At 33.9% G+C, this 27908-nt stretch overlaps 5 protein-coding genes across 5 annotated transcripts in view; 2 read left to right on the plus strand and 3 right to left on the minus strand.

Moving 5' to 3' along the window:
• The window catches only part of LOC123011693 (CD109 antigen), a 25590-nt gene extending 6518 nt beyond the window's left edge, over positions 1–19072 (minus strand). Inside the window, exons 1-9 of the mRNA XM_044409274.1 lie at positions 18851–19072; positions 12838–13291; positions 9797–10724; positions 7653–7718; positions 7379–7603; positions 6970–7326; positions 6664–6915; positions 2601–3638; positions 106–527 (exon numbers count right to left, since the gene is read on the minus strand). Coding sequence (XP_044265209.1) covers positions 106–527; positions 2601–3638; positions 6664–6915; positions 6970–7326; positions 7379–7603; positions 7653–7718; positions 9797–10724; positions 12838–13291; positions 18851–18935 — 3827 coding nt within the window. The 5' untranslated portion in view covers positions 18936–19072. The remainder of the gene's footprint in view (positions 1–105; positions 528–2600; positions 3639–6663; positions 6916–6969; positions 7327–7378; positions 7604–7652; positions 7719–9796; positions 10725–12837; positions 13292–18850) is intronic.
• On the plus strand, positions 19022–20100 carry LOC123011698 (ER membrane protein complex subunit 7 homolog). Its single transcript, XM_044409281.1, has 2 exons — positions 19022–19301; positions 19360–20100. The coding sequence occupies exon 2, from the start codon at positions 19369–19371 to the stop codon at positions 20035–20037; it is 669 nt and encodes a 222-aa protein (XP_044265216.1). The 5' UTR covers positions 19022–19301; positions 19360–19368; the 3' UTR covers positions 20038–20100.
• Positions 20040–21207, minus strand: LOC123011697 (GTP:AMP phosphotransferase AK3, mitochondrial). Its single transcript, XM_044409280.1, has one exon. It carries the CDS (start codon positions 20771–20773, stop codon positions 20096–20098), a length of 678 nt encoding a protein of 225 aa, XP_044265215.1. The 5' UTR covers positions 20774–21207; the 3' UTR covers positions 20040–20095.
• A 143-nt stretch (positions 21208–21350) lies between these two features.
• On the minus strand, positions 21351–27576 carry LOC123010562. The gene is made up of 6 exons (XM_044407561.1): positions 27416–27576; positions 27079–27367; positions 26799–27030; positions 22424–22703; positions 22265–22374; positions 21351–22216 (listed from the first exon to the last, which is right to left on the minus strand). The coding sequence occupies exons 1-6, from the start codon at positions 27494–27496 to the stop codon at positions 21757–21759; spliced, it is 1452 nt and encodes a 483-aa protein (XP_044263496.1). The 5' UTR covers positions 27497–27576; the 3' UTR covers positions 21351–21756.
• On the plus strand, positions 23130–27887 carry LOC123010561 (heat shock 70 kDa protein-like). The gene is made up of 3 exons (XM_044407560.1): positions 23130–23216; positions 24670–24886; positions 24934–27887. Exons 1-3 carry the CDS (start codon positions 23211–23213, stop codon positions 26541–26543), a joined length of 1833 nt encoding a protein of 610 aa, XP_044263495.1. The 5' UTR covers positions 23130–23210; the 3' UTR covers positions 26544–27887.
• The last annotated feature ends 21 nt before the right edge of the window (positions 27888–27908 follow it).

Genomic DNA, 27908 nt, shown 5'->3' on the forward strand with positions numbered 1-27908 from the left:
TGCAACTTTGATCGGAAATTTAATTGAAATATCACTGATTAAAACATGTAAAAAATAAAGCTTCAAACAATTAAATTTTTATACACAATGATTTTTTGTACTCACCAGTCACTCCTAAACAGACTGAAGGATCCATCCGGCTGCATGAACGAAAGCTGCCTCTGATACCCAATATTCATATAATAAAACGCCAATTTTTCCAATGTGCGATTCCTCTGTTGCGTATACCTCATGTACAAAGTCGTATACATGTTAGCAGCAAACGAAAACATGTTCTGTTCAGCCGAATCCATAGGCAAATGAAGAATCGACGTGGCATTTACCGGCATTGTTGGGAAAATGGGACCCACTACGTCTCCCACAATCGAAATTCGGGCTTTATTTGATCCATATACGTAGTATCTGTCATACTCGTATGGAATAATAGGCGTTTCGGTGACATTAACGTGCATGTATTGGAAGGCATACGCACGATTACTCAAATCAAGAAGCATGGATTGATGTCGGTGCTGAGGCAAACCGTCAGACTAAAAAAATAAGTGTTGGTTATGACCATGTTCCTGAGTCTTATTACACAAGGCGACAAAAAAAAATCATGTCGTGACAACTTGACAAATTTTATACCATTTTATTTGTCTCAGTGAGACAAATCAAATGCACTAAAATTTTTTTAAAAAGTCCACACACTTTGAACAAAATAATTTTTTTCTAATTTAAATGAATTTAAAATACTTTAACTTTAGAAAATCATTACTCAATAACTATTAGGCAGATTTCCTTCAAATAAAGACCATTCTAAAGGGATGGCCTTGCAGAATGATATAAAATTTGAAATTGAATATTGGCAAACTTTTCTTCGAACAGTGTTCGATGAAGTTCGAAGTAAATCGAAATAATCTAAGAAAAACCCTACGAGTAATTTTTTTTTCATCATTACCATCGTGTAGAGCATCTCTTTACTTGTAATCCAAATTTTCAAAAAAATATACCGAGTAGTTTTCAAGATATGATTTTTTGAAGTTATGGTTTGCTAATCAAGCATATAGGAGAAATGCATGTTAATCTTACTTAAAATTGCATTTTTATAAAAGTATTTGTTTTAAAACTCTTCTTTTGCTTAAAAATAGTCAATTGCACCTTCTTTGTTCTAATTACAATAAACAAAAACTGTTTGTTTACTTAAAACAAATAAAGAATACCTGCGTACTAATTAAAGCAAATAAAGAGTTTTTTTGTTTTAAAAATGACCACTGATCATTGAGCAAAGAGGATCTAGAAGTTTAAGGCACGAGTCTTAAATAAAATCTTTTTCAAATCAAATCACTTTCCATTCAGATTTCGACTTGTTCACTTTGTTCTAGCTTTTTAAACTTTTTTTGAAAATGTTCTGGGCAAATGCTTTCTCATCACTTTCGAGTGATGTTAAATGCAATAAGTCACCTGATTTATTTTGTTGGTCCATTCTACGATTAGCTTCAGTCAACTTGTAGGTAGTAGTTGTTGTGATAACAGTTGTACACGAAGCAACTGACTTATTGCATTTAACATCACTCGAAAGTGATGAGAACATTTTCAAAAAAAGTTCAGAAAGCTAGAACAAAGTGAACAATTTAGAATCTGAATGGAAAGTGATTTAATTTGAAAACGACTTGTTCTTATATTTAAAGCTACTGCTTTAAACTTCTAGATCTTTTTTGCTCAATGATCAGTGATCATTTTTAGAACAAAAAAACTCTTTATTTGCTTTAATTAGTACGCAGGTACTCTTTATTTGTTTTAAGTAAACAACAGTTTTTGTTTATTCTAATTAGAACAAAGAAGGTGCAATTGACCTTAAAACAAATACTTTTATAAAAATGCAATTTTAAGTAAGATTAACATGCATTTCTCCCATATGGGAGAATACCTGAATAGCAAACCTTAACTTCAAAAAATCATATCTTAAAAACTACTCGGTAGATTATTTTAAAAATTTAGATTCTCACTAATAAAGAGGTGCTCTACACGATGGTTATGAAGGGTTTTTCTTAGATTACTTCGATTTACTTCGAACTTCTTCGAACACTGTTCGAAGAAAAGTTTGCCAATATTATATAGGGCAAGTCCATCCCTTTAGAATGGTCTTTATTTGAAGGAAATCGGCCTAATAGTTATTGAGTAATGATTTTTTAAAGTTAAAAAATTTTAAATTCATTTAAATTAGAAAAAATTATTTAGTTCAAAGTGTGACTTTTTGAATTTTTTTTAAAGCATTTGATTTGTTTTACTGAGACGAACAAAATGATACAAAATTTGTCAAGTTGTCACGACATGACTTTTTTTGTCGCCTTGTGATATAATAGGGGATAATATTAAATGAGAATCTTTCTCAGGCTTTTTTCCACCATTTTCTTTTTGTCTCATTTTATTAATTTTTAATTTTAAAGTGTTTAAACTGACAAATCTTGTTAATAGTATTGGAACCAGAAGATGGTCTAAAGCCGAAACCGGTCGTTCCCAATAAAAGAAAAAAGCCTGAGAAAGATTTTCATTTATTATTATCCCCTATTAAAAAAATAAGATAAGAGATAATTAGAAAACATTAATTGAAATAAACTCACTTCAACATGTAGTCTTCTGGTCACTTGATCCTTTCCAATCAACGTGGAGGCATACACCGTAACATCAATATCCCCCAACCTCGTCGGAACAATTGGTATGTAAACAACAGCGGCATCTTGCGGCTTGATATAAATAAAGAACTGATGTTCTCCGAACGACGTCCGTGGGTTGTACGCCCTTACAACCCCATTCTCCTCCACATGAACAAACTTATAATCCGGTGACCCCAAAAGCACAACCGTTGCTTCCATCGCATCCATCATATAATTAAAAACAGACACTCTAATGCCCACTTGCTCCCCTTGCATGCACATCGTGGGCATCTCCACGTTGATAAAGAACGGCAAAACGCCGATATACTCAATCGCTTTATTCAACATCCCGAAACCAAGAGTGGGACTCATCGAAAACGCCGACACCATCCAATGCACCGGCCTCGCCGGCACCGGAATGTTGAAAATGTACCGGCCATGGGGGCCAATATTGACATCTTTCCACACCCAAACATTCTCGTACTGTCTTTGAATCCGGTTGAATCTGTACTTCCTGAACATTGCTAATTCGGTGCCGTTGTCGTACTTGCATCCGGCCTCGTCGGTGCCGTCGGTGCAGTCCTGGAAGTAGTCGCAGCGTTTGTCCATGCGATAACAGGCGCCGTTGAGGCACTCCGCCCACCCGAGCGAGGCGTTACAGCGCGACCAGCGCTGAGGGAGCTCGAAGTCGCTGAAGACGACCAATCCGGCGTATTCGAAGGTGCGATTGGCGTCGATTCCGTACGTGGATGAGGGGAAGTAGACGAGGTCGTCGGGGTTGCCGTCGTGAGAGAACCAGATGTGTTCGTGGGTGCCGTTGATGTTCTCGTCGAATGAGGCCATTTTCGTGAGGACCTTGGCGTAGGTGAGCTCGTTGCCGGCTTGCATCGTGTAGAAGGCGCGGTCGATGCCCGAAAGCCCCACGTAGGAGCCAGGCTCGCCGTAGATTGCCACTTCGACTTTGTGGCCAGTGCGGGCTTTCTTGTTGTTGATATACACTTTGAACTGAAAAGATTTAACTTCAGGTGAATTTTGTCTGGTTTTGAATCTCGGAAAATGCTTGTCGTAGAGCATTTTAACCGGTGGCAATGTCTTTACTTATTTCGTACGTTTTTTATTTTAAATACACTACTCTAAAAAATTAATGAAACACAAATTTTTCCTAAATTTCCTGGTGATTTTTGAAAGGCTGTATCTCATCGAAAAATTGTATCTAGATTGAAAAAAACAAAAATTTTGAAGCTTTAAGTTTCTAGTTTTGAGATGTTTTGCCAAAATTTTTTTCTGTGCTACGGTTAGCACGCAATCCTAAGTAATAGCGCGAGAAAAAAAAAATCTATTTTTTGTTTGTTTTTGGTTAAGTCAATGCATAGGCAGGATAGCATGTTTGTTCACCTTTAATATGCTTTTTTCATATCTTCTTTACGTCAATTTGTCGCTGAGATATCTGACAATAAATGAAAAAAGATCCCTTTGTCTTTGATCATCGATATCTCAGCAACCAATGACCACACAGAGAATATAAGGGTAGTGTCAAAAACTGGAATAAATGTCTTGCAAGATCCTTTTATGATTTTTTCAAAACAATTTTTTTTTCACCGTCAACATTAAAGAAAATACAAAAAAGTAACTTTTTCCGTTGTTTTAGTAAATCTACCGCGTATTCACTAATATTGATAGGGAGACTAATGTTTTTAGGTGTTTTTACAGCTTAATGTATCCCCTATAGCCCTGATAATTTTTAAACGATCCATCAAACCGTTTTCTCAGACCAATTGATCAAATAAAACAAAATCAAAAAAACTTTGGAATTTTTTTTCTCGCGATATTACTTAGGATTGCGTGATAACCGTAGCACAGAAAAAAATTGTCAAAAGATCCCAAAACTAGAAACTTAGAGCTTCAAAATGTTTTTTTTAATTCTACATACGACCATTTTTCGATGAGTTCAAAAATCACCAAAAAATTTAGGAAAATTTTTTGTTCCTTTATTTTTTTCGAGTAGTGTAGATTCCATTGATAGCGAATAAAACAAAACGATTTAAAGAATAGATCTATCCGTAGTAGAGCATTTTAACCAGTGACACTGCCTAAGTGCGTGATTTTACATCTTGAAACCATATTTCGTACGTTTTTTTTATTTTTTAATACATTCGCAACCCACGAGACAAAAGTATTTATAGAGCATTCTTAATTGCAATGAAATTTCAATTCGCAATTAAATTTGATATTTGAAAAAGTAAAGTAACTGACAACTTAATTCGGATTTGTTTAGTCCTGAACTAAATTTTATTTCGTCTTTTCTAAATCGATTAATGGCAAATTAAAATTTCATTGTCACTTTAAACAAAAGTAAATTTTTGGTAAAAGTTCATGTTTGGACGCATCAAGACGCTGTCCCGTAGCCAATCAGATGTTAGCATCTTTAAGTCATATCAGGCGAATCAGAGGGTTGTTTAATCGTACGACTGTGAAGAGCGCAAAAAATGGTGAACGTGTAATATAATTATTTTGTGAGGTTGCCATTGCACGATTACGCAGTCCCGAAGACCTTTTACAACAAAACTGTTACGAAATAAGTTTTTGTCGATCTTGCCGTTTTTTTTTTTAAGGGAATTATAACAATAACAAATCAGTTGTAGCCAAGCTCCCGTAGGAGTTACTTGAATTGTAATAATTGTCCGAATAAATTACTTATTTCGTAGTTCAGTGCGAAATTGTGTTGAAATGGCGGCTGTATTATTAGTGCGTGTGTGTTGGCTATTTTCGAGTGCTTAATAAACATTTAGTAGTGTGCGATTTTTAAAATTTCGAGGTAGTAGTGAGTGCCAATGGGGGAAATGGAAGAAGTAATCCTGCTGCAAGGATCCGGATTAAAGGGTAAGTCAACATCACATTTAAATTTTATTTAATATTTTAAACTGATTTAATAACACATTAAACTGAGTTTGTGTTTTTTTTTATTTTCAGTAGGTCCGTGTAAGAAGCAGAGGCGCAATGCTACAAAGAGTAGCAGAAGAAGATGCCATATAGGTTAGTGCAATTTATTTTTTTGTTTTTTTGCAAAGTGAAGTGTGTGAATTTGTGATTTTTGAGTGCAACAGTAAGTATTTATTGAATTATAAATAAAAATAAATTGTGTTTTAGATAAAATGTATTATTACTCAAATTCTATTTCAAAATTTGTAGAAGAAGAGTTTAAATTTACTCCAATAATAATTTTAACGAAATTTTTTTTTGTCTATTCAAGAAACATAAGCAGGAATAACATACTACGTATTGTAGGTACGAATTTATTTTTTTTTACAGAAAAAATGGTTAATTTTTCGTTTTGTTTTAAAAACTCCAATGACCAGTAAGTGCGTGTTGTGTATTTTCGAGTGCTTATAGACATTTAGTAGTGCGCAATTTTTAAAATTTCGAGTAATTAGTGAGTGCAAATAGAAGAAATGGAGAAGACAATCGTGCTACAAGGATCAGGATTAAATAATACTTTCTAAATTTTTAGAAAAATCACACTTATTAAATTGTATTTAATATTTTCAACTAATTTAATAACATGTACTGATTTTGTGTTTCCTTATTTTCAGTAGGTCCGTGAAATAAGTACAGGCGAATTGCTACAAAGGGTAGCAAATGAAGATGGCATAAAGGTTAGTGCATTTGTAATTTTTGAATGCAACAGTAAATATTCATTAAATTATGAATAAAAATTAGTTGTGCTCTAGATAAAATGTATCGATTCCGAGACGCCCGAAAAATCTAAATATGTATTATTTTGCACCCAGCAGAAAAGCTCAAAATATCTCACATAGTAGGTATATGAAAATACGAGTTACAGAGAACATCTATTTAAACAAGAGTTTGAAATTGCTTGAATGACCTTCTGTGACGAAAGTTTTATACATACTTTTTTTCTATTTTAAGCTTTTTATGCAGTTTTTGGAGGAAAAAAAACATATTTCGAATGTTTTTGTGACCATTTTGGGTTTTTAATGGTACTCTCTTAATACTTGATCGTAATCCTTACCTTATTTCTGCTAATTCCATTGACCGGGAAAGTTAAACTATCGACAGTAACCTCCCCATACTGCCCCAAATGCCAAACAATAATCGTAGCAACTGGCGCCATCTCCGCACTCAATGTCACAGCCATGGTACTAATATAATCAAACATATCTTGATCACTACTGACCAAAACTATTCCTTTCGCAACAATCATATAATTGAACTTCCGAATAAAGAAGTTACTCTTGATGTGGAAGATCATATTAGCACCAACCTAAAAAAAATCAAATTTACTTCAATAAAACAAATCGCAAAAACTTTTTCTTACCTGTGGTTTAAGCGTACTCGTAAACACCTTAATATGCTGATTATTCGGACTATGGTGTGCCAACATCAAAAGTTCAGCCTCTGCAACATGCCCCAATCCATCGCGAAACCTCGCTTGTATCCTCAAAGACCCCCTCTGGGTCGGGTCTTCAAACGCTTTCGTTCCTTCCAACCCCAACTCGCTCTTAATGTCAAACTTGTACTCCCAAACTCCCGGACTTCCATCAAGCATAAACAATTGCCGACTGGGAAGATCTCTTCGTCCAGCACCCGATTCGACATACGTAAACACTTCCATCACACCATTCGTCAGTCTCTCGATCGGTAAAGAAGAACCGTCTTGGAAAGAAGCAGCAATCTACAAGCAAAAATCAATTCGACATTCTTTCAACTGAAAAATTTTCATTTACGTAAGCTGCAACCGGCATTCCTGGCTTATAGACTTGAGGCGAGCCTCCAAGAAAAGACAATTTAATCGAAGAATTAAAGATGCGCGCTGTAGAATAACCCTCGATGACCTCGTCGAGGAAACGCTCACCGACTGTTGCGACTACCACGACTTCCATTCCTTCAAGACTTGTGACGTAGTGCAGCAGTTCTCGGATTGGATACTTGAACTCGTAGACACCATAAAACTGATCATTTCTATTAATACTCGAAATTTTTAGGAAGCAAAAGACTTACGTATTTGAGGGAAGGGATTGATTCGTAGTAGTTTGTCACTTTAGACCAAAACGGCAATTGTTCGTCCTGAAAAAAACGTGATATACATTTTTTTTTAATTACATTGTAACCAGTGTTGTTAAGTAATTAGTTATAATTACTTTAAAAAGTAATTGAAGTACTTTTATTGTAATTGAAACCGTAATTAATTAAGATATATTTTTTAATATTTTAAATTTGTGGAAAGTTTAAATTTTATTCCATACTTGCACATATCTAATCGGGACCTGCTTGGATTTCATTTGTGATGCAATCAAAGTCACTAAACTTAAATCAAATAAATTAGATTTTTTAAAAGAATATTTTGTAGTAACCAAACCATTAGCTACGGCTATTGATAAAAAATAAAGCAGTTATATCTAGAATATGTTTCGCCGACAGTTTTCCAACTAATTCATAATGAGCAAAAAATTGAAAACTTAAAATTTATAACTAATGTTAAACAACAGTTTTCCAATATTTTAGACTTTAATCACCATATATTTTAGCAACTTGTTCATTACCGCAATTTAAACTTAATTGGATTAATTCAAAAAAAAAACCTCTCTATGAGTGAAGTTCAAAAACACTTTTTGCCTTCACTTTTAGAAAATAATTGTATAATTTTTGATTACATGGATACTCCAAAACTCAGGGTTGGCAAATATCATGATATTTATATAAATATCAAAATATTACAATATCCGACATTGATGGATATTTATGCGATATACAGGTGCGCCAGAACTCGCCCCTCAGAGAAAAATATCATGTAAGATAAGATAACAGGACGATAAAAAAATGTTTAAAAAATCCTCTGTCAAAAAATTATGACATTTATTTTTTGACATTTGACATTTTTTTATGTCAATTTAATGACACTGATGATCTTGTATAATGTATGTTTTTTTTATAATTATTTAGTAAAGATACAAAAATTTTGCCAATAAAAGACACAATAACATTAAACAGAATTACAAATTAGGATACATACAGCTTCCTTGTTTCCTCTTTTAATAGCCTGTAGCAAAAAAACCTGAAAAATAATTTTTCCAACAGAAATAGAGTCAAAGTGCAAAATTTAAACTTCCATAACTTCGAAATTTTTATAGATAGAATTTTTTTCCATGTTTGTGGTATCTTACGTGTCATTTTTCTCTGAGGCGCGAGTTCTGGCGCACCCTACATATCGTTCTCAGATTTTCGTGTAAATTACTTATTAAAAATAATCTTTTAGGTTGAAAACATTTTATAAAATCAACAAAAAATCCAAAAGTTACGTAGATAAATATAAAAAAAATAGGTAAAATATTTTTTAACAAATATATGCGGTGGAATGTTGTCTTCGGATTTTGAATCTGTTGATAGATGATAGATTGCCAGATCCGATTTAATCCGAATTCCCTTCCTTAGGTCCAATTTTCTTATTCAAAAATTTTAACAGAAATACCAGTTTTTAGGTTAGCTTTTTCTATACAACTGTGCATTTTATTTCGATATTTATCACAATATATCAAAGAATTAATATCGTTGATATTTATCGTGATATTTTTGTCGATATTTAGTTGCCAACCTTGTCAAAACTTGAGAACAATCTCAGCGAAAATGCCTCACATATAGAATTTTTCGCTTATTTGAATTCACCAAATAAAAAACTCCTTTCTATAAAAAATTATAACGCGCCTGTTGAGCGAATATTTAGTTCCAGTGGTCAAATTTTGACAATTTGAAAACCTTTTCTTTTTAAAACATAATAATAGCCTACCAGTAAATAAATAATATAAGTATCAGATAAGTTGTTATAATTGTATGTATCATAAAAATATTTAGGATAATTGATGTGAAGTAAGTTTTTGAGTTGTTTTTTTTCTGCATAATAAAAATTATAAACTTAAAAATCAGTGTTTTATCATTTAAAAGCTAAAACGACTAACTACGAATAAAATATTGTTGTTTTAGAAAATTTTTTCCCACTTTTTACCTAATCCTATCCAAACAGGAGATGATTATTTGAAATTACACCAAAGCGTGTAATTGTAATTAATTACAATTTAGCCAAAGTAATTGTAATTATAATTAATTACATTTTACGAAGTAATTTTAAACTCACTGATTGTAACACTTACAAAATTAAAATATTTCTCCACGATCGGTTTATCTTGTTCAAATTCGTCGTATTGATACTCAAACTCGTCGTACCTCTGTGGCCCATACCTATTCCGATCCTCAAACCGGTTATAACCCCTATTTTCGTAAAATCTATCACGGTTTCTATTTCGATTCCTATTCCTATGTGGCAGTCTATATCTATCGATGGGTTTAATCGGCCTGACTATGGCCTTAAGTGTCAGATTCCCCCGAACGGGGGCACCACTAGTGTAGTTCGCCATAACAATCCCATGTAAATACTCATCGGTGTTCAGGAAAAACGCAGGCATAGTTACATTAACCTCAAACCTCGTTTGATAATACTCTTCTACTAAAAATGTTGATTCTTCAATTTGATTTTGAGCAATCACTCGAACTTTCCACTCTCCGAAAACCGGTTGATCGGACAATTCGTACTCTAAACTAACAGTTCCAAGATTTGATTGTTTCGACAGCCAGCGTTTCATGATGTGGCCGTTCGGGTCGAGCATGTAGACGTCGATGGCTTGGTCGAAAGCTTTCAGTTCGGTGTTGATTGGAATTGTTCGAAATCGCACTTTTTCGCCTTGTTTGTAGACAGGTTTGTCGAGTTGGATAAAAATCGTCATGGATCTTTGCGAAAAAATGAGATTTGTCTCATTGGCGAAATAAATACCGCCCAAAATGTCGTCGTATAAACCCTCGACTCTCAGTTTGTACTCGCCGGGGACGCTTGTTGGTGGAACTCGCATTAGGAGGGTTTCCGGGACTCCGACTTTGACGCGTTTGTGGTCTTCGGTCATTTCCACGCCGTTTCGTGTGATGGAAGCACGAACAGTGAGGGGCTCCTCTTCTTGGATTATTGTTACCGCAACTCGGTACAACTGGCCAGGGCGGACGGTTTTTGAAGCCACCAAGAAATACGTCCTAAAAAATAGGAAGCGTTTATTACGTATAAAACACCAAAAACAGAATTCTATAAACGTTTTTTTACTTTCTAGAAAACAAAAACCTTTTCTTTTAAAACGATCGTTAGCTAAAAATGCCCTACAATGTGTTCCAAATTTCCGTTCAAATCCAAATTTTTCGAAAAAAATTTCTGTTGTAAACTAACCTTAGCAAAAAATACCACAGTCTGTTTTTTTCTTGTAATTCTATTAATAATATTAAAAAAATGTAGGAAGAGTTAATAGATGATTTCAGACTGCTCTGCATCATTTGCAAAATACTTTAAACAAAATAAATCACCACTTTTCGTTAAAATAAAGTTATAATGAGAGAAAAATTCTAAACCACAGGACTACCATTAAAACTATTAAGAAAATTATATGTATTTGAAAATGCTGAATTAATAGCAAAGTCAAAAAGTGAATTATCAATTCTATGAAATCAATCAATTCTATGAAAGACTTATAATGTTTTAACATTCTGAATATAATTTGCCTACTCTATTGAAATAATTACATATCGTCATTGAATTTTCTAAATTATTAAAAAAAACAATAAAAACTGGCGAATAAATTAAAAATATACTTATGAGAAATTAGAGTAAAAAGAACATTTTACTCCAAAATATTCAACTTGAATTATTATTTTAGTTCGATTGCTTCTGTTATCTTGTTTTTTATGAAAATTATTGAGATGCTGATATTGAAGTGAGAAAAGGCAAATTTAAAATAAATACACTCATTCAGTTTTATATTCAAAAACATGATAACCTTGCCCAAAACAAATATCTATTATAACGGGTTCAATATACGCACGGAAAGTCACAATAGAACATTTTTCATAGTTTTAATACTTAAATATTGGAAATATTGCAAAAAAAAATAATAAAACTTTGTACTAAAAAAAAATATAGAAACTCATGCCAACAGAAAATATTTTAAAAAATAGCACTTGTAACTCACGATGTATTTGACATAATTTCAAGATTAAGAAATGTTTCTTACGATTTTAACAGAAAGTTAAGCTTTTCCACCCTAATTTCAGAAAAGAAATTGGTCAATTACCTCCCTGGGAAGTAAAAATTTTACCTCCCCCCTAGAAACGGAAAAACATGCTGCTAGATTTAATGGCAAATTTTTGAAGGTTTTCTTATTGGATCGTAGGAAAAATTATATGTATTATAATGGAGGAAAGTGTGTTTTCTTCCTTGGGTGGTTATATATTTTTCTCCCTTGTAATACAAATAATTCTACGACCCTAACAGAAAAAAATGGAAAATTGCCTCCCAAGGAGGTATTATCTCCCTCACCTGTCAAAATTACAATTAATTAATTAATCTATGTAGAATTTTTATTTATAGCCCGATTTAAAAAATTAAAAAACAAGATAATAACTTTTAATTCAGTATAAGTTGTATAAATATAAGTATAAATGTCACAGTATATTTTACTAGATTTTTTTAATTTTTATCAATTTTTTTTCAACTGTGATATTTTTTTTAACAATAATTTTTAGTGAAAACAAAACATATTGCACATGTCTGTACCAAGAAAACTAATATCTTCCAAATTGTGAAAAAAATGTGGGTTTTAATTTAAGATAAGAAAGTTGAATATAGCCCAAAATATACGACATTTAAAAAAATTCTGAAATCGTTAGCTTACACTAAATTAAAAGCCATTTAATTCTTTTTTTATTTTTGAAATCGAGCCATAAATAAAAATTCTACAGCGTCTGTGGTATTTTAAAATTCACCCTGTATAACCTTTCAGGGAAGTAAAAATTTTATCTCGCCCATAGAAACGGTAAAACATGCTACTAGATTTAATGGCAATCTTGGGAAATCAAGAAAATTTGTTAGTTTTGAAGTATTTCTTGCTGGGCCTTAGGAAAAATGATATGTACTACACTGGAGAAAAGTGTCTTTTCATCCCTTGATTACCTATAGAAGAAAAAACACACTTTCTTCCCTTGTAATACAAATAACTATTTCAAACCAGTTGAATTGTTACATTGAATTTATCCAAATTACAATCGTTTTTTTTTTAATATAATAACATTGGTAAATATTTTTTACATAATTTTTACTTACGCTTCTTTTATCGCCGACCCCGCCGCATCAATTTCGTTCCTCCCAGGGCCGTACCCGAACCCATCCTGCCTCCAGGGCGGCGAATCTCGGCCCAGCGGTTCATACAGGCCCGTATCAGGATTATATCGCCCTCCTTGCGGATTATTCGGATCGAACTGTCCTCTTTGCGGATTATTCGGATCAAACTGTCCTCTTTGAAAATTCGGATCGTACGGTGGCTGATTTTGACCGAATTGGTCTCGGTTTCCGAACTGATCTCCATTGTAATTCGGTTCTTGAGTGAAGGGATTATTATTCAAATCGTAGTTGGGCGTGCTTGTGCTGTATGGGTTATTTAAATCAAGCTGTTGATTCGGATTATTTATGTTGATATCTTGCGCTGTCGCACAACAGGCGGCGATCAAAAAAATCCAACTCCATGACATTAGTTTGAACTTCATTACAGATTGATTTCCTACAAATAAGATTTGTTAAATTTTGTAATTAAATTCATGGTTGATGGTTTGTCTTGTAGACCATGAAATTGATTCAGGTTCAATTTGTCGGGGCGACATTTTTGGATGTTCAAAGGTTTTAATCTGACCTAACTCAATTATTCGGAACCATAGGAAAAATAAACTTTCAGAAGGATGTTGATGGAAACGATCTACTTGTAATGTCTAAACTGACAAGAAATAAATGCCGACAGGTCTATTATTAACGGGAATTAAAGCAGACGCATTAGGGAATATTCCCCCAGTTTACCTAAATGGAATGGTATTCTCGTTAAAAGACAGTCGTATAAACAATTTTGTAACTGGAACCCGAATCGTACAAATTTTAGGAAACTAACCGAAAACGTGGTAGGTAAAATAAGCATCCGGTTTAGTAGCTTATATACAAATACCGACATTATTGGGCACGTGCATGTGCATCCCCTAATCTTGAATAATGGCAGAAATCACAGGAAGGAAACTCGAACGCCCCTCGGAAAAAGACTGGGAGTTGTTTTGTTCCCTTCGTTTATTAGTGAATGAAGCTGGGGCTGCGTCGGCAGATTTATAACGAATTTAAAGAATTCTTAATGAAAGTCATAAATAAAAAACACTGGAAGGAAGTGAAGCGATTTTAGTTAGAATAACTCAATTTATTGTGTGACAAATGTAATTTATTTAAAAAACTGCTTTTCAAATACTTTATACAAATTTTAAATTTAAAAATATCCAGTTATAAAATTCTCTAAAAAAAATTCTCATTTTATAGGTTAGTAGTTTCAATTGCAATTAATATTAATTATTTTTTATTACATTATAAATTGATTAACTTATTTTTTCTTGATCAAAACCATTTATCAATGTTGTCACAAGTAGAACACTACTGATAAGTGATAAAGCATGTCCAATAATAATTTTTTTCTTCAATTGTATCAACAATTGTATCCCATTTACTTAATTATTGGCTTCTTCGTGCCGCTAAAGACACTTTCTAATTATTTATTTCAACAATTTTGTTTTTTATCATCCTCTTACACGTTTTAATTAATAGTTGTAATTAACATTACAACAGTTACGATTATAATAACTGCTTTTCAAAGATAATACATGAACTTTGAATTCAGCGACAATTTTTCGTTAATTTTATTAAGTTTCATTCAAAAGTCGAAGCAGCAACCTTAACCTTTGCTGTCGCACAATTCCTGTACTATTTAAAAAAATCTATTACAGTTTTTAAAATGTTGAGGTCACTCCTGTGGGACACTGACACCAGCAAATCTCAAAATAAATCGTCAGGCATTTAACGTAATTTTTTCCACTTGTTTGTTAAAAATAAACCGGAGTTAATCAAATGTGATTGTTTCGTTATAGAAAATTTATGACGACAGCTGGTTCAATACCCACAATTGGGCGCCAGGTTAATTCACTCAAATCAATTCGGAATAAAAACTTCCGCTTTACATTATCCGATTAAGTTAACGGCTACACCCCTTGAGAGTATTTGTTTTAGCGTGTGAACCAGAAATCAATGTCTGAACCAATGAGAAAAATAAAACAGGGGTAAATGAAGTGGTCTCGTTAGACGGAGACGTTGTGCAGATTTATTTTCGTCAAGAATGTGCTTGTGGATTTTTCACCCCAGTTAGTTCACTGTGTTAGCTAAATTTGTACACAGGAGGAAGTAATCCGGAAAATTTCGACGTTTAAATTGACAAAAACAAATAAAACTTAAAGACAGATAAAGAATACCCACCTAAAATCAATAATTAATTAATTTAAAATTTAGAATAAATTCAATCGTTATTTTTTAACTGACTGATTTATTATGTTAACCCACCCACAAACCAATTAAGGGCCCTACATTTTTTTAGTCAATAGGTGTAAAAAAAAATAAAATACGACTTGCGGTACTTTTATAGACTTCTAAATTTATCCAATGGTCTGTATAAATAAGCTACACAAAGATTGCCGGTATTTTAAACCACCATTCAATGTTAAAAATAACAATGTTGCATAAAAATGGGAAAACAATTCCGTTTAGAATTGCTTCTTTTCCCACAATATTAGTATGTCGAAAGAGGCAACCAAGTGGTAAAAATCAAAGCGCTAAATCAATATGAGTAACTCAAGAAGTCGTCATTGCATAACAAATGTATTTGAATATACGCAATACAATAATTAAGTCCATTGGACTGAAATACCACGCTTTCCGAGAAAAGTGTTTTAAACATCTAATTTAAATAAACAAACACAAAAATGTGCATTTAGCGAAAAGTAAATACTACAATATAAAGTTTCTTTGTGGTTTATTTACACATAAAAGAAAAAACGCAAAGCTTGAAACGGTTTTAGTAATTCATCGACCGAAAATATTTTCTTTGAAAATGCGACTTTGCAAAGGTTTCCATAAATTTATTTATTTTATGGACTGGGTAATTTTAATCGTGCCGAGACGCATAATTTGTGAAAGATGATCAAACACTTCACTGAAGAAGCCACAAACTAGTCGTGAAGCTGTACAAAATGTCTTGTGGTCGTTTACTTATACCCATTCATGTATTTATGACAAAAACTGCTTCAGACAAGAAAAATTAATTATTTCACTTTGTAAAAGCAATTTATAAAAATAAATATGCAATACACGTAATTAACCGTTTTCGACTTACAAACAAAATTGATTTAGACTTTTCAAAAGTTCTAAATTAAAAAATGTACCTACAAGATGAAAAACTTATAAAAGATAATAATGAGTTAAAAATGTTAAATAATTTAGTTCCAAATTACATTTTAATAATTTTGTGATTACTTACTTCAATTTTAATGTAATTCAAATTCCACGACGGTAATTTATTAAACAATTATTTTTTTTTTCAATTTCATCTAATCCCCTTAGAGAAATCGAATTCATCGTTTATGAAAGATATACAATTTTTTATTTCTTTATTACTAGAGAATATTAAAAAACTATAAATTAAAGTAAATTTAAAAAGAGTGAAATATTTTTCAATAAACAGAAATCGTCCTAAACAAGATTTATGATTTCTCGAGATTAGTGGTAGTTTATTTATAGTAGTATTACTAAAACTCATGCTCTTTTGCTTAATTAGTTTGATTTAAACCACGAGTCTTATTTAATTATGTAATTATTCCGTAAGTTGTAAACCACAAGTGATCGAATATGTAGTGATACCCGATATTCTCAAGTGTCACATTTTACAAGCATTAACAGCTAATACCCCAATAACTGTATGTTTACAGTAGCAATCCTAAATAAACACCACAAATAAAAGCAAATATAAATTTTAACGATGACACTAAACACATACAAGAGCGACACCTCAAGAACCTTAAATTACGAAAAAAACAATAATTAAAATTAGTGATTCGAACTTTTTTTAGGTGGGGTATTGTCAGAATAGTGAATTAATTTACAGGAGGAAGAGTGTGCTGTAGTGGGTCTGGTAAGGCACTAATAAACGTCTATTTCAAGAGGGGGTTGCAATGCATCAAAGCAAAAATACTGGGGGACCGTTGGCCATTGAGCAATGGTACAGCTGTTTCGATGTCTACCCCTGCAACGCGTGCTGAATAATAAGAGAAAATGTGATACAAATTTGTCAGATACGGTAACGTCGGTGGAAAAATAATAAAAATGATGATAAGAAAAACGAGGTGTGCGAAATTTGATAAACCCATGACCTCAAATGGCGCCTCTGTTAGAAGACCAAAACTTATTTGTAAACGTTAATGTCTTCTATTTTTAAAACAACTAAAAATTCGCCCCCCGAAACCACCAAAAACTTTTTGCCATCAAAATGTCAGCACCATGTGCCTATTTTCAAAATCTTGAGGGTGTTTTTTATTTATTTACTGAAAGTGGTGTGAAAAAATACCACACATTGCTGATGGGAAGAGAATAACAACGAACTTTTCAGTTTTCTGCATTGTATAAAAATACTACGAAATTGTACAGGGTGTTTTCTTATTATTGCGAAAAATTGCATTAACATATTCTACGTTGAAAAATAACACTAATATGTCAAATAAACCTATAAGTCCTATAAATCTTCCTTAAGAATATACAGGGTGTTTCACAGAACTTTACGAGGCTTGCGCCTGAGGTATGCACCCAAATATACAAAAGTCACAAAACACTGGATACAAAAAAAACACTTCTAACTATTTAATTTTTAGAAACCCATGACAGTAGTTGTCAAACTAATCACTGTTTCATTAATAGTCATAAACTGCAGTTTTTCAGAAACAATTATCATTTGTTCTATCAAGAGACGGCATGATTATGACTCTAGTTTATCTATCTTAATCACTAACTAACTAAAAACGTTGTAATTTTTTAAAGGGTGAACAAACTAGAGAAGATTATTCAATTTTTCAAAATTTGTAATTTAGTTCGTATCGGAATATGTATTACTTATCTTATCTTACAAGCACAGGCCTCGTAAAATTACGTGAAACACCCTGTATAGGGTGATAAAGTTTTATGATAAAAAATTAAAATGCATTTGTTCTCCAGGATTTATGAGCCCTATTTTCCGGTAATTAAGTACTTTATTTTTTTATTAGTGTTATTTTGATATATGGTTGCAATTTTTCGCAACACTAAGAAAACACTGTGTATTTTTGTAGTAATAATTTGGAAACTCATGGCAAAAGTTCAGATTCATTTTTACGATTGTAACCTCACCATTAATCTAATAATTTATTTACATTGAAAGTTATTAATAATTTCGCAGATGCCCCTTGATTGCCCCCAAATAATCGTTCCTGGAATACGACCAGAACATCCTTCTTGAGAGTGAAGAGCAGTTTATTTGCCCATCTACTATATACATTTCCTCAAGCATCACTTATTTCTAAGAGCTATTTCCCGCATCACACCTTCCCCAAAAATTCTGCAATTAACGCCAGATGAGCCAAATCAATCCAGGGCTAAAACAGACGCCTCGTATTGACCATTTGGCGTGATATCTCTGGACTAATCTGCATTCGGATTTTCCCTCGCGTTCAACACCCCTCACATTAACTGGCTACCACCCTCTCGAGGGGCCACTAGCACAGAAAGGGCTGATAACAACAATCAAATTTTAAAATGTGATTACGACTTTTCACCGAAATTAGATTTTTTTAAACAAATAAATCTTGCTTGTTTATTTGACAGTTTAAATAATCACAATGACGTTTTTCCTGTCAAAAGAGATCAAGTAGACTACGATTTCAGGGGTCGCAATTTATAAAACTGAAAAATTTGTAATTTTCGGACATTTTCAGCCGGGAAAGCTGGTGTTTGGAGCCGCGACAAGTGTAAATAGTTGTTAAATTGAAAATGAGTCACGACAAATCATCACAGGTACACACCCAAGAACAATAAATTAAACTCAATTGTTTTAATAAATCTGTAAAAATGTAAAATGTTGAGGAAATGTTGGAAAATCCAGGCCAACTACGAATCAATGGCCACAGTTTACCAATGGTACGGCAACTCAGGTTAATTTAATGGTTAACGCCCATGAAATGCTTACCTGAGATGTAAAATAATGTTGACCAATTCCCGCGTTCCTTATTCAAAAATATATTGTTTATTTGGAGTAAACACGGATAGTACATACATCACACGCTTTTATCTAATCTGACGCCACGCTGAAGCACTATCTTTCATTTACTATCATTATTATCATTTCCTTGTGTGAATTCACGGTGAAAACAGGTTATATTATTGGTGGAACCACAACACACCTCCGCCAGCAAACGGCGAATTTTAACTGAATTTGTCTGGTCAACAACACGCGCAACGCGCAGACACCGTTCTCTAACCTACAAATTAAATCCTAAATAACAAATATTACAGACCAAAACAACAAACACATAAAGGGAACAAATAAGTAATTAATTAAAGTGATAACACCACATAATAGAATTAATTATTTTTATTTAAATCATTATTTAAAATTTGAAAATTCTGACAGGTGACAGGTGACAGCCAAATTCCCCAACTGGTTACTGGTTCAATATTTATTTTTTTGAGTTGTAGGCACTTGAAATGCTGCGACTTTGGCCCCTTTTGGCCCTCTTCGGCGCCCCCTTGTCCCTCTGCCAGTCCAGCTTTGAGGACGAAGCCGACTCGGGGGGCTACACCATCGAAGGCCGCATTTTCCCTCTGTCGGACTACCAGACGAGCCAAGCACACTGGCAAGCCAACACTCGAATCCACGTGAACGGGGGCGAATTAATCGGATTTGTGAAGAAGGACGGCTCCTTTGTCGTCCATAATGTCCCCTCGGGTTCGTATGTGGTAGAGGTGCTCAACCCCGAGTACACTTTTGAGCCGGTGCGAGTCGAGATCAACTCCAAGGGGAAGTACCGGGCCCGGAAAGTGAACTACATTCAGCCCACGCAGATTATACAAGTGCCTTACCCGCTGAAAATGAAGGCTTTGGCGAAAACGCGGTATTTCCAAATGAGAGAGCAGTGGAGGATCACTGATTTCATTTTCAATCCCATGGTCTTGATGATGGTCCTGCCCCTGGTGCTAGTGATGCTCCTACCGAAGATGATGAACGACCCTGAGACGAAGAAGGAAATCGATCAGATTCAGAGTTTGACGAATTTCGAAATGGGCGATGTTACTGATAAGTTGTCGAACTTTTTAGCGGGCCCCAGCACCGCCCAGCAGAATAAAAAGTCGCAAAAAAGTAAGAAGAGGCAGTAGGGTGGTATTGTTGTTGTGTATAGTTCGTTTTTTATTAAAAATAAAAGTATTACAAAGCTTAAATTTTTGATTTCTGTGCTGTTATATTGAGAGGTATGTAGGTGGCGAGACAGTTTAGCACTTTTGGCCAAATTTCATCAGACGTGTTCCCTTGAAAGTCCTGCAGGACTCCTTTCTTCCTATAATAATCGATCACAGGCCTCGTCATTTGCTCGTATTGCTCCAGACGCTTCCTCACAACTTCCGGTTTATCGTCTTCCCTCTGGACCAGATCCTCTCCCGTGACGTCATCTTTCCCCGGCACCTTGGGTGCGTTGAAATCCCTGTTGTAGACCCTCCCACTGGGCAAGTGCACCCATCGTCCCTTGACTCTCTCAATGATCACGTCGAAGGGCACCACCAGATTCAGTACAACATCCAGAGTTTGTACTGACCACAGAGCACTGGCTTGGGTGACGGTCCTCGGGAACCCATCCAGAAGCCACGGTTTGTCCCCAACAGCTTGGATCTCCCCTGTTATAAATTTGATCATTAAATCGTCGGGGACTAGTTGCCCCGATTGGAGATACTTTGCGACTTCTTTCCCGACAGGAGTCTGGTTTTGTATGTTCAGTCTTAACTTGTCCCCGCTTGAGATGTGCTCCAGGTTGAAGTTTTTCACAATGCGGGACGAAATGGTGCCTTTGCCCGACGCAGGGGCCCCCAAAATCACAGATTTGAACAGTTTTGTTGCCATCGCGGGGACGAACTTTAGACTAAAGCAACCTTTGGACGCGAGTTTGTAAATGCAATAAGTAATTGAATATGTACAAAACAATTCTAAATTTAGGCCTCTAACACCTTATTTTCCCTGATATGTGGTATTTTTAGTCAAAATTACAAATTATTCGAACACATTACATTAATGCTTTCTTATTTACAATATTGATATCTTATACAACTAAAACACTGGTGTGATAACAAACATATCTCTAAAAATTCAAAGATAAGTTACACATATTGGTAGTTAAAAAATTGTGATATGCACAATAAAACATTTAAAGCCTTAACCGCACACTCTTCTTATACAAAACGGTCTCTAAGTACCCAAAACTGAGTAATTAAGCCTTAATTTCGATAACTCCATTACGATCTAAATACAGATGTTTTGTGAAAACTGAAAGTCAATACCACCAAAATGCACGCCTGTGCTGTTGTTTACATACATACCTCTCGATTGAAAACGCTCAAACATACAAAATAAAGGATTTGTCACCTAAAGGAGTGAAAAACCACCTCCAAATCTTGATTAGGGTGGAGAATGAAAGACACGATTTGTATAAAAAAAAACTTTATTAAGCTTTGGTTAAATATTTTTATGATGTTATTACAAAACGAGTATACAGTATAATACTGATTAAAAAATACATATGCTTGTCGCAAATAAGTAACAAAAAACCGATCACGAGATCACAATAAAACAAACTTTTGGGTCGAAATATTCCAAAATCGAACCGTTTTTGGCCTAGTGGTAGCAAACAAGGCGTAGGTACAGATAACAATAACAATCAACAATAAAAGGCAAGAAGCAAGGCATTGAAAGATTGATTTAGTATACGAGCACTCGAACAGAGAGGAGTTCGAGTTCTTGTTCCAGTCTTGAAAGCTTTTCAGATCAAAAATATTGAGCAATGCGTAATTTCATCCAACTTTTGTACTTGATTCTCAGATATGTATCGATTATTTTTTTCCGTTCATGATCATGTAGCAATTCTCGATTTTATTTTTCAAGCTTATGACTGGTGACATCGGCATGTATAGACTTTCAGCGATCGTGCTGATTTTCGATTTTTCTTTGGTTTTGTCGGGAAGTTTCGATGGACTCATCACCACGTATTCGGAGTCTGCTGTGAAAATTTGCGATATTTTCGACAGGTCTTTGGCGGGGAGAGTGTTACATCGATGTTTGTATTGCTCGGTGAGTATTTTCGGGCTTGAGAGAGGGAAATCGAACTTCCTCGGCGGTAAAGGCGGTGGTTTAGTGTGCTTCTTCAGCTTTGTATCTAAAATTAAATCTATGGGGTTTTCGTAGATATGGTTCGTTAATGGTATAGGCGTCTTGACGGTGTCTTCGGATATCTCCTCGTAAATCCCCGAAGCGAGGGAAACCCCCGATTCGCGTCGCGGCAAATTGCATTTGCTGAAAATTTCTAACATTACTAGACGCACAAAATTGTTAAACTCTTACGTTTGATCTTCAAGAGTTGTCAAGTCTTGGAAAGAGTCGTCATTTGTTTCGCTGCCACCGGGAGTTTTTGTCAGCACACCCATGCCAATACTGATTAGGCTTGATGCAGTCTGAAACGAAATTGTATTAGAAAAATTGAAGTAAAAACTTGTAAATCACCTTTGGTTTGAGTAAATACGCTGAATCGTCCGAGGCTATGGATACTCGGACTCCGGAATCGTCGCTTCCGGTTTGACTCCGGATACACACTGGACTGTCTGAAGAACATTTGCTGGTGGTTGTGTTGTTACAAAGATCACCTTCGCTGCGACTAAGTCGCTTTGATGATTTTAATCCGGGACTAGTTTTGGATCTTTTGCCTCGAGTGACTAAGTGATTTAAAAGGCGAGAACCTTGCTCGCAGTAAAGGTAAATCTGTCCTGGGCCGGCAGGAAATTCACTGAAATTAAATAGAAATAAATCAAATTAAATTGGCTAACAGCGAGGCGAGTTTACATGTAAAAACTGAGTGACCAAAACTTTAAAAAAAAATTCGATAAGTTTATGAAAAATAACAGAAGTACAGCTCAATTCGCAGTTTGTTATAATTTAATATTCGCGATATTTTTTCTTGCAATCTTGCTATTATAGTCGATTAATATTTTACGCTGTGTAAGCCTGAATTCTTTCTCGTAAAAAAATGAACTACAGCGAAAATTTTAAAATCATATTGTAAGTATAATTTGCCGTTATCGAGATGCGGCAAAATGTATCTTGTTGTAAAGAGCATATTAAAAACATAAATTACATTATTAGTCAATACGACTTAATCACTTATCAATTATCATACACATATCTTATCATTTAAGTGTTGACATTAGTCAACGAACCTTTGTATTAACAAAGGTTTCAAAAATATTTTTAATAGTAGAACCAACACGTAGAAGTGTTGGTATTTTACACAAATATGGAGGTAAGATAATGTTTTATAGTATTTTTACTTTTTTATTATTCGAATATACAGGCTGCGCCAGAACTCGAGCCCCAGAGAAGGAAAAAAGTTTAAAAAATTCTATCTATAAAAAAAATTTGAAATTTATTTTTTGACATTTGACATTTTTTTGTGTATTTAATGATACTGATGATCTTGTATATGTTTTTTTTACAATTATTTAGTAAAGGTACAAAAATTTTGCCAATAAAAGCCACAAATAACATTGAACAGAGTTACAATTTAGGATACAGCTTCCTTGTTTCCTCTTTGAATAGCCTATAGCAAAAAAACTTGGAAAATTATTTTTCCAACAGAAATAGAGTCAAAGTGCAAAATTTAAACCCTCATAACTCCGAAATTTTTAAAGATATTTTTTTAACATTTTTTCCATGTTTCTTGTATCTTACATTATATATTTTTCTCGGGGGCGCGAGTTCTGGCGCACCCTGTATGTACATAGTATTTGAGTGAATCGGAATTATTCCCCTTTTCTCTTCTTGTTATTAAGTGCGTCTTATGCGATTTATTTGTATACTTGATGAGTTGTTCTTTTCATTATTAAGTGAACAAGATGTAAATCTTCTTTCCTAATCTACTTATGACTAATTTCTACTACCAGGAAAGCCCATTTCTGATCATGTTATCTGTAGATAACAATCACTTATGATTTTCCTTATTGCAAAAAAAATAATTTTCTATTTTGCGTCTGAAAGAAAGCTTATTTAGATATCAAAACCGATACTTTAATGATCCATTTCAAAGATCGAATTTTTCAAACTTCGTGACATTTATACCAACCACCACCTTATAAGGGCAAAAGTTTCCAAATTTTGAAATGACTTTTTATGTTAAAAAGGACACTTGAGTGCAAAAAAAACGCAAATTGATTTTTTTATAATGTAATTTGGTCTGTTAATAAATGTAAGTTTTTTGACGTTGTCTTTGTTACAATTCACAACTTCATAATTGTCAGACTTCCAAACTTGTATCAAGTTTTTCCATGTTTTTCCATTTCGTTTTTAACACTGACTATGACACTGCACTGGCAAGATCACCAAATACAACATTAATACATTTCTTTTGATAGTTTTATAACCTTTGTAGGAACAACCTTTTTCACACGATAAATCTCTGAAAAATTCGACAATTTTTTTTTGACAATTTGCGGTTTTTTTTTGCACTCAAGTGTACGTAAAAAGCGCAAAGTAGAAAAAATAGCATAAAAAACTTGTTTCATAAGTCATTTGTGGGAAGTCGTTCTTTATAAACTCGCACTTCGCTGCTGGTTTCATAAACCTGAACTCGTTCCACAAAATTTGTCTTATAAAAGGCGTTCTCTAATATACTATTTTTGCACTTTCGCTTATTTAAATGCATGCATGTACATATAAATTTGTCTTTTATGTATTTTGTATATGTTTATTTTTTTTAGGCACCACCTTCAATGGGAGATGTAGTTATTGGAATAGACTTAGGAACAACAAATTCTTGTGCCGCTTACTACTTTAAAGGAAAAGTCAGAGTTTTAGAAAACCGAGAGGGAGATCGAATTACACCGTCTTCTGTGTATTTTCAAGACCAAAGCACAGTAATTGTTGGGAAATATGCCCGAAAAATGGCTGAACAAACAAATGAAAATGAAGTTTTTGGTTTGTGTAAAATCAAAAAAATTAAATTATTTATTTTATTTTTTCAGGAATAAAGCGAATTATTGGAAAACAGTTTGAGGATCCCAATTTTAAAAACGACTTAGAACATTTTCCATTCACAATTGAATCAATTGAAAACAAACCGATTATCACACTTAATCATAAAAGCGGAACTTGTAAAAAAACTCCTGAAGAAATAAGTGCAGTTGTTCTTCAGAAAATTAAGAAAGATGTTGAATCTAAATTAGGAGGACAAATAAATAAAGCTGTRATTACTGTTCCGGCTTATTTTAACGTTAATCAGCGTGAGGCTACTTTAGAGGCAGCACAAAAAGCTGGATTTACAATATTGAAACTTTTGAACGAACCAACAGCAGCTGCTTTGTGTTATTACWTGGACCAAAATTGGGATGAACAAAGTTATTCATTGGTTTATGATTTAGGAGGTGGAACTTTTGACGTTGCCATTCTTAAGAAATTTGCTCAAAATATTGATATTATTGGAGTTGATGGTGATACGCACTTAGGTGGTCACGATTTTGACAATTTGATTATAGATTACGTTTGTGGCATCTTATCGAAAGAATATAATTACAGTCCAAAAAATGACAGAAGAAAAATGAGAAGATTACGCAAGAAATGCGAGGAAGCAAAACAATCGTTATCAGATATGGAAGAAACTATAATAGCACTACCGGGATTTAACGAAACATATAATTTAATCAACATTAATATTACACGAAAGCAGTTTGAATCAATGGCCTGTGAATTGTTTAAAAGAACCATAGATATTGTCGATAAATGTTTGATAACTTGCAACATTTCAAAAACAGATATAAAAGAAGTAATCTTAACAGGAGGTTCTACACGTATTCCAGGAATACAAAATTTACTTTCGTCATATTTTGGTGGAGAAAAATTATGTAAGTTTACGCATCCTGAGGAATGTGTAGCTGAGGGAGCTGCGATTCAAGCAGCTATTCTGTCCAASAATTCAGACCAAAGGATAAATACTATTCGAATAAAAGATATTATTTCTTTGTCTCTTGGCACAGATATTAATTACAATTTAATGAATTTCATTATAAAACGAAACACATCAATTCCTGTAAAAAATACATTAGCTTACTTCACTGTTTACAATCAACAAACGGCAATGGATTTTAAAATATATGAAGGAGAACGCACTGATGTTAGAAAAAACCGACATTTGGGCATTGTGACGATAAGCGACTTAACACCAGCACCACCTGGCCAATGTAAAGTACAACTGACAATGAGCGTTGATCAAAATGGCATACTTTCATTAAAAGCAAAAGAAACATTACGCAATAATGAAAAGGATTTAAAATTATTATACACAAGAGGTGGCAGAAGTGGCAGTGAAGTAAAAAGCATTTTAAAAGAAGTTGAAGACCAAGCCGAAGAAGACAAACGATTTGAAAAATTTGCGATAATGAAACAAACTCTCTTCAATTACTGCGAAAGTGTAAAGTATAATTTAGACAAAAAGCACTTAGGCTCGCCGTACATAGAAATTTATAACTTCTGTAAGGCCACACAAGAAAAATTAAAATCATTAGAACTTGGAAACGAAGACAAAGTAGACAAACTCGAAAAAGCTGCAAAATCAAAATGTGATCCTCTTATGCGTTAACATTATTTTGACTTTATGCCATAATTTATTTTTTAATTAAATATTGGACAGTTCAATGTACAAAAATAAACTCTATCAACTAAGCTTTGATATTATTGAAAAAAATTACTCAATTTATGTTTTCGTAATCACGCTGGGTGTCACCACTCAATATGTGTAAGCTATGTGTGTAATTAGACACTCCTTTTTACACACGGTAAAAACTGTGCTGCCAAAATAACAGGAAAGTTTTTGAATAAAAAATGATTAACTCACCCACTGGTGTGCATCACAATAATGCGCTTATCATCGACTGGATGTGCAGGAGCTTGAAAATGGAACTGATGAAACTGGTACCAGTACCAACACAACTTAGGGTCACCAGTGCATGGGTCAGAGATGACAATTTCCTGCGAATTGGTTCCAAGCACACCATGTAGACCAACCAAACCGGCAGCTCTTGAATGATCGTTGTCAACAACCGAAATGTGAAAATTCGATTCGCCCACTACAAACCAAATAAGCAAAAACCCAAAAACTGTTAATAATAAATAACCTGGCAAGTACGAAGCCACACATAGCATTTTTCTAATTGACGCTATCCAGTCTTGTGCATCACTTTCTGTGGCCCCTGACAGAAACAACAGAGGCTTTTGCGTTCGCCCCATGGCAAACACACCAAAAGCATACTGTTTGGTGCGAGACTCGGTTCTGCAAATTGTTGAAGACCTGGGCAAGAGGAGACAGTTGAGAACTGACCCTTCCATCGACGATTTCAGCTTCAATTCCACCCCATTTTCAATACTGTCCAAACGTTTTAACTCACACCATTGTTTTTGCCATGCCTGTAAACGACTGTGAGACACTTGAAGTGAGAAATGCCCTTTGTTTACCTTCCACGGAGTGAGTCCTCTTCTGCTTTTCGCCGATATTTTCACGTCCAAATAACCACAAATCACACTGTTTCCTTGCATTTTGTAAACAAAAACGGTTAATTTTCAACTCTAATTCGATTTTCACCCCCGCCCAGACGCGACAACCCCTCCCTGCTCTGTTGATTCAAAACCCGCCAAAGCGCAAGCAAAATAAGCAAAACAGAAAAGTGTGTTTGTGACCGAAAAAAACGCGTTGAAGTGTTCTTTGGCTCGAATTAAGCTGCACTTTTAGCTTTTTATAAATTATTTCATTCCCAAAAATTTATTTTCTTAACTTTTTCACTCCTCTGAATAAGGAGAAACACCAGAAATTAGAAGATATTATTTATTTCAAACAAAATCTTGTAAATGTTTTGCCGCTTTCTCGTCGAAAATTTGAATTTGACGTATTGCTGTTTTTAGGTTAAATATCTTTCAAACGTGTCAAATAATCGTTCAAACTCAATTTTTT

Source organism: Tribolium madens, unplaced genomic scaffold (assembly GCF_015345945.1).
Source record: "Tribolium madens isolate multiple individuals breed KSU strain unplaced genomic scaffold, Tmad_KSU_1.1 Scaffold_91;HRSCAF=231;Tcas5.2_LG7, whole genome shotgun sequence".
NCBI classification, from domain to species: domain Eukaryota; kingdom Metazoa; phylum Arthropoda; class Insecta; order Coleoptera; family Tenebrionidae; genus Tribolium; species Tribolium madens.

What these genes read in the sequence shown, in the direction of transcription:
- LOC123010562 (XM_044407561.1), bottom strand. Translation starts at nt 27,496, where the DNA reads ATGCAAGGAAACAGTGTGATTTGTGGTTATTTGGACGTGAAAATATCG. An exon ending in TGTGGCTTCGTACTTGCCAG is followed by an intron (nt 27,031 to 27,078) that starts GTTATTTATTAT and finishes TTTGGTTTGTAG; the next exon opens with TGGGCGAATCGAATTTTCAC. An exon ending in CGTATTTACTCAAACCAAAG is followed by an intron (nt 22,375 to 22,423) that starts GTGATTTACAAG and finishes ATTTCGTTTCAG; the next exon opens with ACTGCATCAAGCCTAATCAG.
- LOC123011698 (XM_044409281.1), top strand. Translation starts at nt 19,369, where the DNA reads ATGCTGCGACTTTGGCCCCTTTTGGCCCTCTTCGGCGCCCCCTTGTCC.
- LOC123011697 (XM_044409280.1), bottom strand. Translation starts at nt 20,773, where the DNA reads ATGGCAACAAAACTGTTCAAATCTGTGATTTTGGGGGCCCCTGCGTCG.